The 12,047-nt window shown below is 35.3% G+C and overlaps 2 protein-coding genes across 3 annotated transcripts in view; one reads left to right on the top strand and one right to left on the bottom strand.

The window, feature by feature from the left end:
• Positions 1–7,735, top strand: part of Gnmt (Glycine N-methyltransferase) — an 84,100-nt gene extending 76,365 nt beyond the window's left edge. Inside the window, exons 4-5 of one of the 2 annotated variants that reach the window (XM_090370741.1) lie at positions 2,441–2,538; positions 7,445–7,735. In XM_090370741.1, the coding sequence (XP_090226867.1) occupies positions 2,441–2,538; positions 7,445–7,613 (267 nt within the window). In that variant the 3' untranslated portion in view covers positions 7,614–7,735. Of the gene's footprint in view, positions 1–2,440; positions 2,605–7,444 lie in introns of both variants that reach the window. The other variant, XM_090370739.1, reaches the window with a different exon arrangement.
• A 96-nt stretch (positions 7,736–7,831) lies between these two features.
• Positions 7,832–12,047, bottom strand: part of Hsp83 (Heat shock protein 83) — a 45,419-nt gene continuing 41,203 nt past the window's right edge. Inside the window, exons 6-8 of the mRNA XM_090369467.1 lie at positions 10,293–10,709; positions 9,519–9,743; positions 7,832–8,157 (exon numbers count right to left, since the gene is read on the bottom strand). Coding sequence (XP_090225593.1) covers positions 7,945–8,157; positions 9,519–9,743; positions 10,293–10,709 — 855 coding nt within the window. The 3' untranslated portion in view covers positions 7,832–7,944. The remainder of the gene's footprint in view (positions 8,158–9,518; positions 9,744–10,292; positions 10,710–12,047) is intronic.

Genomic DNA, 12,047 nt, shown 5'->3' with positions numbered 1-12,047 from the left:
TATCTGAGGAATTTACCATCCAAACTGGAGTCCGCCAAGGGGATGTAGCCTCCCCGTTGCTTTTCAACATCGTGGTTGACCCCATTATGAGGCAAGCATTCAGAAACAGACAGGGCATACAATATGATAAGGATCACTATGTGACTGACCTGATGTTTGCTGATGATAGTGCTATCCTTGCCGGTAACGACGCTGAAGCCACGGACATCCTCTACGACATTGCCCGGCCATACGGTTTGAAGATCAATGCTGGTAAGACAAAGGCCCTGACAACAGATGGGTCGCAAGCCACCATCTATCTCGAAGGCGTCCAGATCGAGCAAGTGCAGGACTTTAAATACCTTGGGTCACTGGTCCAGGAGAAGAAAGTTGCATCCACCATGGAAATCCACAGCAGAATTGGACAGGCGGCCACTGCATTCGCCTCGCTCAAATGGTGTCTGTGGAAGAGGACCAACATTTCCACAAAGACTAAAATCCGACTCTTCCGGACTTTGATCCTGCCAATTCTTCTTTACGGATCGGAAACATGGATTTGTCTCAAGTTAGATTTGAACAAACTTGAGGTATTCCAAATGCGATGCCTGCGGCAGATCTTGGGCATCTCTCTTCGCGACCGCATCACTAATGATACCATCCGCGCCAGATGCCAACAGCAACCAACCATTGCCGACCAGAAGCGAAGACTCAGATGGTTTGGCCACGTATGTAGAATGGGCACGAACAGAATACCATCCACACTCCTTTGGAGACAACGACCCACCCAATGGAGCATCCAACGGACCGCGCCTAGGAAAACGTGGGCCAAGCAAGTGGAAGATGACTTGAAGAGCCGATGTCTCGACCTTAACCAGGCCAGGACTGAAGCCATGGATCGTAAGATATGGAAGAACATCACAGAGCAAGTCCAAAACCCTGCGGCACCTACAGCAGCATACTGGTTGTGTGGCCAACCACCTCCCCCAGCTAAGGACCAAAGAAGAAGAAGAATAGATTTGTCTGATGTATCAATGCAGTACCAAGAAGAACTCTCAGAAATGCAAAATGATGAGTCAGTTAAAACTTTATTCAATATAAAAGGAGCAATGGCATGGCTTTGTGATGAAACAAATTAAATACCCAAATTCAACCAACTTTGCAAGAGAGCTATTGTTACCGTTTCCATCTTCATATTTAGCTAAATGTGGATTTAGTGCCATAAATGATTTGTTACTAAAGAAAAGAAATCGACTGGATATCACAAAACTGGGAGATTTGAGACTGAAGCTGACTAAATTGGAGCCCAATATAAAATCTCTCTGCATCAAGCACAAGGGTCTCACTAAATTTAGGGGCACCTCCGTAGCCAGGTGGAAAGGAGCATTAGTGCATAGCACACGCTTCTTGATTATACCGGGGTTCGAGCCCGTCACCACCAAACAAGGAGAATGCGGAAATGTCAGGGAATGACCCCTGCATATCCCGGAACAATATGGCCTTAGTTGCTAATGCTCCTAAAAACCAAATAACAAACAACAAATAAACACTAAATTTAGTGCACTCATCTAGAAGTGACTTCACATGGAATGTTGAAATTATTAAACAATTAAATAATAATTACTAAAAATTAAAATATTATAGAAAAATCTTTCATATAAATTATCTTGTACTTGAATTTTAGTTGTCTATTATATGTTTTGAAAATTTACTATTTTTTTCTTAATAATTTTTTCCTAAAACCTAAGTCTTGTGTCCTGAACAAGTTGTAATTAGGCTTCATTTAGGGAATAATCCAATTTTTGAATATAAAAAATATATATATCGGTGTTTCCCAACATTACATAGGGGGGCATCAGAATTTTAGAAAGACTTAGGTGGGGCATGGTAAAAAAAGGTTGGGAAACACTGCTTTAGATAGAAGTATCATATGGGTATTTATTTGGAATCATCCATTCTTTGTCACTTGACTCCCATTAAAAGACCTTGTGGTGACTGGAGGAATTTTTAAAGGCTTTTTCAATTGGGGATGTAGTTAGCTGGTTTTAGGTGGAGTGACAGTAGGTTCTCCTTGCGATTTTGAGTTTTTTAGTATGCACATCATTCAGATTGGTTTGGGAACATACCTGTACAGACATAACAGCATCCATTATTTGAAAGAGATTTAAAACTACAGTTTGGAAAAATCTTTAGTCCAACTTCTCATCTTTGCAGTTTTTATCAAAAATCAGTTTTTCCAATATAGGTAAAGTATATTAATAGAATAGAAAAATAAAATTTCAGAATTTCAAAATATTTTTATTATGAGGTTTATTTTAACATTACATAGTTTATTAATTCTACCTCTGGTTCTTATAAATTGCTTAATATAAAAAAAATTTTATTGATGATTCTTACCCTCCAATGATAATTTTTCATTTGTTTAGTCTACAGAGGTTACCTGAATAAATTGTTTTATTTATAGAGTAAGCATGTTAAAGATATTCAGACCTCAGTTCTCTATGTAAATGGCAATGCCAGAATGGTTACACTGGATTATACAATGGACATGTCAGAAATCACTGATAAATGTGAACAGACAGACAGCATTTATACAAAGAAGGGAAGATATTTTGGAGATACTATTGAGTAAGTAGTAAACCAAAGTGTTGCAGAGTAAGTTAAAAGTAAAATTAAGTTTTTTTTAAATATAGCAGGATGCTGATTATCCAAATGTTTGTTAGCCAAAACATGATCTAGTCGAGTTCAGAATTCATTTTTGCTATGCACTTATTTTACATCTGTTAAAATACATCAATGTAACACTTGTCTGCATTATAGTGATGAGAAGACTAGACTCACTTTTTATATGCATTATCAGGTAGCAACTTATTGTTTTTATACTTCTTTAAAACTATTGACAACTTCTTCAGAAATACTTCGGATTGTGATACTAATTGGTAAGTTACTTTCAGTGCACTGTAATTTGTTTTTATAGCATGGAGAAAGACATCTGATGTTTCAGCATCCTGATTGCATGATACTTCTGTTCATAAGTGCTATTCAGTTAGAATGACACATGCACAGGTCTAGAATTTGTTTTTGAAATTAGACTCAGAGTAATGCATTTGGTGTCATGATAAAAATAACTGTTTATATTCTTGTTATTGGCAAGGCAATTGCCCTGTACTGTACTCTTTATACCTGTGACTAAATGAACTATATTGTGCTGCATCATCCAAAAATGTCACTAAAAGCAAGATCAATTACATTGAACAACAGGACAATTGTTTTCAATAGAAATCTGGCAGAGTTAGTGCACTGATTTTGAATGTCCAGCCATATTAGCATATTGCATCTATTGTCTTTACAGTCATGTAACAACTTGATTCTGAGTGGATGGATTTTTTGTGGAATTTTGTTTGGGTCTTTAAAAATGCTTTTTCAAGGCATCCCAAATTTCATTAAAAATCAGACCAGTAGCAATGTGGTAATTATTATTTCTATTTTTTGTCTTCATGTAATAACTCCCAGTGGATGGCTTTTCATGAAATCCATACACTGGAGCCTTTTGGAAAGGTTTGTTTGTTGAACCATTACAAATTTCATTAATATCAGACCAACAGAAATCTAGCAATTATTATTATATATATATTTTTTTCATACACATCATAGTCTATCCATATACCATATGTTGGAGCTGAAGTACTGTTCCATGCATTTTATCAGTTCTCACATAAGTTGACTTTTTGCTCTTTCCCTTATTATTATAAAAGAAAATTACTACAGACAGACCTGTAAAATTCAAGTTGTTCTGCAAACCTTCACCTCAAGTTTATTTACATAAATTTAACCCACCCATTTTAATCACACCCTATTCCTTAGGTGTTTACAATATGTGTATACAGTAGTACATTTAAAGGTTATTTTCTGTTAGTTTTATTCATAGGACACACTAATTTCAATATGTAATTATTAATGCAAAATAATATATAGTATGAGAAAATAGAAAAGGTTTAATTTGGCCAATCAATCTTCCTTACAAAATTATCAAGAGATAACTGAACAGTGGCTTCTTTCCTCTTTGCACCTTTAAGAACCATTAGAATCCATCTTCTCCAATCATGCCATTCCTACTGAAATCTCACAGAATGCAACTCACTTTTTGTCATGTCTTGGTTCTTCTTCTGAAGCCTCGGCTTCAACAACTTTTCCTGCTTCTAATTCATTGTTCTTCATTTGATAATTGATCCCCATGTTGTGAGTCAATCAATTCTTCAATATCATGTTCATCAACTTCTAATTTTAATTGTTCAAGCTTCACAATTTTTCAGTCAACTCTTTCTAAAGTTTCATCCTTAAAATGCAGACATTGTTTTCTAAACTGAATTCATACAATTTTGTGTAACCTCTTTCCATGCTTCTGTATAGCTTGATGATAATATCTGACTGTTAAAATCAGGATTTCTGTCCATAGCTGCCAATGCCTGTGCAAAAGCCTTATGTAAATAACTGAGCTTTGCAATTGCCCTGGGCCAAAAGAGTGAAGTAGTGTTGAGTGGAAGGTAGAATACTTTTTGTATGAAAATCATCTAAATGTGCAAGACGGCCAGGAGTATTATCAACAATCTTGTATCGTATGGGATGTCAATTTTGTGACAATATTTCTCAACTTCAGGCACTAAACAGTTAATAAACCAGTCCTCAAAAAAAAAAAAAGTGATAGTAATCCATATATTGAATGAAAATATATGGGAAGAGTCACCTTACTGATGCTTTTCAAAGTGCATTGTGTGGGGTTTTTGAATGATAGACTAGCAGCAACCAGAAGCATTATCAGCAAGCAAAAGAATTAGTCTAACTTTTGAAGCTTTGCTTCCTGTCTACATTAAACACTTGTCGCAGCAAGTAAGGACCCTCATAGATTGTTTCTATCACTCAGCTGCTTCAATATTGCCACTAGCAGCTTCTAATCTAGCAAACCAACCATAGCAGAACAATAGTACCAGAACTTTTTTTTTAAAAGGCAGATCCTTTCACATGTTCCTTTACATGGGCAACATTCTTCACTGTTTTTGGTGCAAGAGAACATTATGTCCTATGGACTAAAGCTTTGTCCATCTTCATGTTTCTTTATAATTTTAAAATTTTGGTGCATTTACAAATGAGCTCACTTTTTCCAGTCATGATTGTACTCAACCACAGTGTATCCAAACACTAAAAATTATTAAAGTGTATGAATACACTTTAATTGCCAGGGCAGGTTATGGGGGTTTTGTCAATGATATACAGGAATTTTGCTAGCAGGGAAAAGGAGGTGATTGTCCCTCTGTATAAGGCAATGGTCAGGCCATGCCTTGAGTACAGGTCTGAAGGCCTCATTTTAGGAAGGATGAGGATTTGCTTGAGCATGTACAGACAAGGGCAACAAGATTGGTGAGGGGAGTGAAGGAATCCTCTTACCAAGAGAGGCTTGGTAAAAGGATTCCTTCTTAGGGGGAGGGGGGAAACTACTGCTGTACACAGATAAAAGGGGAAGAAAACCAGAGTGTAATGCACAAATTTACTAATGTAAATAGCCCAATTCTGCTTCATTTCCTGGTATCGTGAACTGCAGGTATACTAACAAAAAGCCCAGACCACAATGAAAACTGATACCATTGATTGTCAGTTGCCTAGTAGCTTAACTGCTCTCTGTGCCATGGACCTGGAGCAAGTACCTTCTGTTCCTACACATACTTTAACTCTCATCAATTGCCTTGTTACAAGTTCTGCATATGCAACTTGACAAATAATAACAGCTACACACACATGTGTAGTCTCTGGGCTGAGAGGAAATGAAATGTTATGCTCTTACAATGCAATGTCTTCAAAAATAAATAAACCAAATGCTTCACTATGATTTCCTTAGTAGCCCAAACATTGAACACTGAAATTAAAATACCTTGTTTTAGGGCAGTTTCATGACCTGTGACATGGCAAAGAAAAAGGCTCATGAAAGCCATGAACCCTGATGAGCTGGAAGAGGTCATTGAAAGGCCAAGACTGAAACCTTTTGAAGTAGGTCCAGACAATTTCTTTGCTTTGCAAAGCTGGTGGATAACTTGATAAACACCACTAAACTAAGCATAAGTAAAGCATCACAAATCAGGGTGACAAGTCACCAACCAGACCAAGTTCAGATCAAAATTCCCTTCCACAAACTGTTCGATTGGGAGATCTTGTTCAAGAAAAATAAACCAAAATGGTTACCCCAATACTGATGCTTCTGTGTATAACGAAATAGCATGAAATTAGTCAAGAAACACAACCCTTTAGACCTGTGCTCCTTTTTGGCAAGGAGTAGTACAAAAACCTTTGATACCTTTGTTTGGGAGAGCACAAAGATGAGGGTTATGATATGGACAGCAACTAAAAAGCTGCTGTGTTGAAATTTACATTTTTAAAAATAATTTAATCAAAAATCTTATGGATTATTCTTACCTCCAGTCAAGATTAGGTTACAGCATTTATTCATATGGAAAAAGAGAATCAATGGTTTTCTTCAAATAAAGTATTTTTCCCTAAGCTTTGTTTTAGGAAATAGAAATCTCCTGGAAAACAATGAAAGTGACAAAAAGAACAATTTAAAAATTGTTCTTTTGGCATTTAATGTTTTCCTCCTCAATTGCATTTTAAACAAAAATGTGCTAGTAATATAAAAAAAAAAAAAAACAAATATTAAAAATTGGCTGTGATATAAAGGTTTAAAGTAGTGATTGAGCCAATCTACACACAAGAAGCAGCAATACAAACAATTATCTATGCCCCTCAGGTTCTTAGTCTGATCAAGCAGAAGTGTCCTGTCAGCATGGGGCTTTAATCAAACCATTCAAGGTCTTATACACCTCAATCAGATCACCTAGGCTCCAGTTGCTGAAACTTGCAGAACTTAAAATGAGGCCTCCAGACCTGTATACAGTACTTAAGGTGTGGTCTGACCATTGCCTTATTTATACAAAGGCAATAATCACCTTGTCTCTGCTAGCAAATTTCCTATATATATCTCATTGACAGACATCTGCACTGCTCAGAACTTCATACCTGACTGCACAATTACCCCCAGGTCTTTTTCATTCTCCCCCCTCCCTGAGCCTAGTACTACATAGTATACATCTTGTTTGGGTTACTGCTACCCATATGCAGTACTTTAATATAGTATTAACTGGAAACTTGCAAATAGTGGCAACTGAAAAAAAAAAGGTTAAAACTAGTTTTATGCAAGACCCAGCTGTAGTAGAGATAGTTCTTTAGATATCAACTGAGTAAGAGGTTGAATTGTTAATTAAAGATGAATAAAATCAAAAACCAAGGCAACTTTCCTTCTAATTACTTTGACCATTTCTTTTATAAAAAATGGTTTTGAACTAAGATTTATTTTATGTGCTACTTTAAAATATTGATTTTAAATAAAAAATTGAGTTAATTTTATTTAAACTTTACATACTTGCAGCCATTTTCGCCTTTCTTATTATCCGCATCGCCTTGCAGTATTCACAGAACTTTTGAAAGAAGCTTTTGGAAAAGGCAGTAAACATGGTGTCTACGGAGACTTCAAGCCATTATGCGAGAAGGAAATCCCAGCCTTTTACATCCACGTAATTAAAAAACCAGAGTGAAGTTTACTTGGAAAACTGTTTAGCTAATAAGTTGTATTATTCATTAAATATTCTTACAAAGTTTAGTTTGTAAGGAGTTAAAGCAAGACTACTACTTAATACTTAAGTAAAAAATTATTAAAAACCTCACTCAATGTAAGTATCAGTAAATAAAAACTGAGTTATGGATTGTGTCGTGTAATTTGTCTATACAGGAGAAAAACTACAGCTGGTCACAATATCTTTGCATGAAGTTTTATTAGAAAACTTCATTACAGAATGAGGAATGTTAACATGAAAGAAATAAATATACAACAACTTCTACAATGATGGTGAGAGTAGATAAGATAATTTAATCAACTTCTTCCATTCTAGAAGCATCTTCTTCATCTCCTTCCAAAGGTGGCATGTCCTCTGTAATGGCATCACCAGCACCAGTTTCATCTTCATCAATACCAAGTCCAAGTTTGATCATTCTGTAAATCCTGGATGCATGTGTTTGGGGATCTTCAAGTGTAAAACCAGAGCAGAGCAAAGCAGTTTCAAAGAGTAGCATAACCAAATCCTGGATAATTAAAAAAGGACCAGTTAGATTTATGCAACTAAATAATTATCAATTTACACAACTTCAATAAGTACATTTAAGTTGTTTGAGGAAGCAGTTTCTATTTGAGTTTTTTGAATTTCTTTCTAGCAAGTTGTTTGAAGGGGCAGAGTTTGTGTAGAGCAGTGCTAGCAGTTGTCATAAGTCAGAAATACTGTCAACTGATCAATTGCTGCTGCTAAACTAGTCATCTAGCATGCACCTCCTAGCTAGGTATACTAAGACCTAAATTTTATTGCAACTGTTCAGAAATTCACAATACCACTAAGTTTTCTTTGCAAGAGTATTTTATAAGAAAAATACTATTTTCACAGTCAGTTTTAGAATTCCCACATGTTCACTAGCAGTCATGAATTCCATGCAGTTCAGAGAATTACAATATAGAGCTACAATACTGGTAGAGTGCAGCTTTTTAACAGGAAATTGCAGTTAACTGTTTCCAAAGTTGAATCTGTCATTTCCTTGCTGCAACATGCAGATTCTGTTTGTATGCCCAGATGCTATGCACCTTAGAACAGTAGGTGGCTATTCATTAGATCCAGCAGAGCATTATTGCTGTGAACAGCACATTAGTTGTAACCCACATTCCAAAGTGTGGAATGTTGGACCATGCATGATTCCTGTCATTCTTCAAAGTTGGAAACAATCCATATAGCTTCCAACAATTGTTGGAAGCTATTCCATTATGGAAGGGTGTATTTTCCATGATTGGCAATATGGTAAATGCATCTTAGACCTACTTCTACAGTCTAACAGAAGATGTTTTGCTCCTTTCACCACAACCTGCATTGGCTTGTTTATGCAGTGCATACATATTGCACCTTTGCAGCATATAACTATTTGTCTAAGTCAAAGTGGTATATTGCTCCAAAAGTTACTTAATGTAACTTTCATTCTTATTGCTTTTAGTACTTGATCAGTTTTAGCATTTATTTTTACAATGCTTATTAATATTCTTAGCAGTATCTGCTCACTGTATGAAGTTAAGTAGCATACAAGTGTTATTGTAAATAACACATACAGGAGAAAAACTACAGATGGTCACAATATTTTTGCATGAAGTTTTATTAGAAAACTTCATTACACAATGAGGAATGTTAACATGAAATAAATATACAACTTCTACAATGATGGTGAGAGCAGATAAGATAATTTAATCAACTTCTAGGGGACTGTTGCAGAAACATGTTTATAAAACCCAAAACAGAGAACTGAGTGCAAACTACAGAACTCAAATATCAATTAATACAATTGGCAATGAAAGTAAAGTTTACTCCAAAACAGGCAGGGGAGAGAATGTAACAACATTAAAGGATACTAACCTTAACAGACTTATCATTCTTGTCAACTTCTGCTTTCTGTCTCAAGTTTTCAACAATAGGATGGTCAGGATTAATTTCCAAATGTTTCTTGGCTGCCATATAACCCATGGTACTACTATCACGAAGAGCTTGGGCCTTCATTATTCTTTCCATGTTGGCACTCCAGCCATACTGACTAGTGACTATGCAGCAGGGCGATGAAACCAACCTGTTTGACACAACGACCTAAATAAAAATGAAGGTAATTATTTTACTCAAATTCTTTCAATAATTATTTTAATATTAAGTGACCAAGTTTTACTTATACAAAATGCAGAGTTAAGTTGTTTAGCATTTTCAAACATGGCTAGGTATTTCCAACACTGGGAAGGAAAAGGGAAACTGAACTTTAACACTGAAGTATTAATAAGTTAAGGCACTAATTGAATCTAAATTGGCAACAGTTAACTACATTAAGGGTAACAGAATTAGATTTAACAGACTAAATTACAAGGGTTGACTTGTCATTTTAGGAATCAAATTACCAGGTAAGTTAAATAAATCAGCAAAAGCCATGCTTAAACATTGCAGCATTTAAAATAATGCTCAAATAAACAATTAAAAATTCAGTTGCCTATGCTCCATGTTTCCACAAACCAGTTCTTGGCAACTACTGAATGACAAAGTTACCAAATGGTATAAATAAATTAAATTGCCTTTATTTCACATTTCTTAAGTGAAACAACTCAGGAGGTAACATACTAACTTGTTTAACTATTTATACTTTAATCTTACCTTTTCTACCCTTTTATCCAAAATGTCCTTAATAACTTTACAAAGGCTTTCGTATTTGGCCTTATCTTCTTCTCTCTTCTTTTTCTCTTCCTCATCTTCAGGTAGCTCTAACCCTTCTTTTGTTACAGAAACTAGTTGTTTGCCATCATATTCTTTAAGTTGCTGGACACAATATTCATCAATTGGTTCTACCATATAGACAACTTCAAATCCCCGTTTCTTTACCCGTTCAACAAATGCAGAGTTTGCTACCTGATCTTTTGATTCGCCTGTGATAAAGTAGATGTGCTTTTGGTTTTCTTTCATTCTAGATGCATAGTCTTTAAGGGAACACATTTCATCCCCAGAGGCAGAAGTATAGTATCTAAGAAACTCTGCAAGCTTCTTCCTGTTTTGAGAATCTTCATGAATACCAAGCTAGAAATAAAGTATTCTTAGAATTAGTTCACACAAAATAAAAAAAAAAAATTGTTAGTCTTCATAAGGCAAGATGTTATACTTGTAGTACTTAAAAGACCTAGTTAGTTATATTTAATGTAAATAAAATATCAATTACAGCTGGTGCCGTTTAAAAATAACAGCCCTTTACCCTAAATGCCATGTGGATGTGCAAATCCACATGGTGTACATAGTGTTTAAGATCAAGCAACAATTAGTTTTTCACAACTCAAATCACTTCTGATGTCTTGAATACAGTACCCTGTAAAGGCCAGATAATGTGAGTGGATGTGTTTCTGGCACCAACTACGGAACAGCACTGACCCTCAAAAAAAATAAAGCCTGCACACAACACTGGGACTCCAAATTTAGAATTCTTTGGATCTAAAGACTAGTAACAGTTTTGATTGATTACTATACAGCAACTGACTTTACAGAACCTAATTAGACAGTTTAAAGTATTACCTAAGTATAGCAATCAAGAGAATTTATTTCAATCTCTGCACTCACTTTCAGTGTTAGTTAATATATGCTCTTTCCCTGAAGAGCAAAAGATGCTTAACATATAAATTCTTAACCCCAAGTGGACCAATTATTAGAAGGAATGGGCACAAAAAGAATGACCATTCATGTTCTACACACAAGCAAAGGTTCTGACCAGGGATGGGCAACCATTATAAAAGGCAGGGCATTTTTTTTTTTTTAGCTTTCCATGATTATATACCTCCCAATTATATACCATTTTACAAATGGTATATAATTGGGAGGGCAGAGTAAAAAGGTTTGTTATTCATTGTAACAAATACATACACAATTAAGATAAAATTACAATTATAGTAACAAAAACTAATCTTATTTTTATAATAAGAGAGATTTGATAATGTTTATTTTTAATCAGTGACTGTTCTAGCAATACCTAGGGTATTTTCTCAATTTAAGCCAGAAATTTCTTTAATTCAAAATAAATGGCCATTCTCCAACTTATCTAGGCATTGCATTCCACAGAACTAAGAAAGTTGGAATTTCCTAAATGGTAATGCAGCATTCAACTGTGTGAATTTGATTGAAAAAAAAAAAAAATTCAATTTTTTCTTTTGAGCCAGAATCAATTCTGGCTGATAAGTATGCCACTGTTGATATTTAGAAGGGTTTTTCCAACACATCACAATTTCTCTGCAGAATCTGCACTGGAGACTTGGGGTTCACCATACTTCATAAATAATTGCTTTTGCTTGAATGGCTAATTGGATGCAGGGGGGGGGAAAGACTTGCTTCTGCATCTTTGATATAGCACCTGAACACAGTTTTGTGTTCAGT

Source organism: Mastigoproctus giganteus, chromosome 3 (assembly GCF_048544385.1).
Source record: "Mastigoproctus giganteus isolate SK-2022 chromosome 3, ASM4854438v1, whole genome shotgun sequence".
NCBI lineage: Eukaryota > Metazoa > Arthropoda > Arachnida > Uropygi > Thelyphonidae > Mastigoproctus > Mastigoproctus giganteus.
Note: the sequence above shows the minus strand (reverse complement) of the source record. Positions and strands in the feature narration are given on the sequence as shown.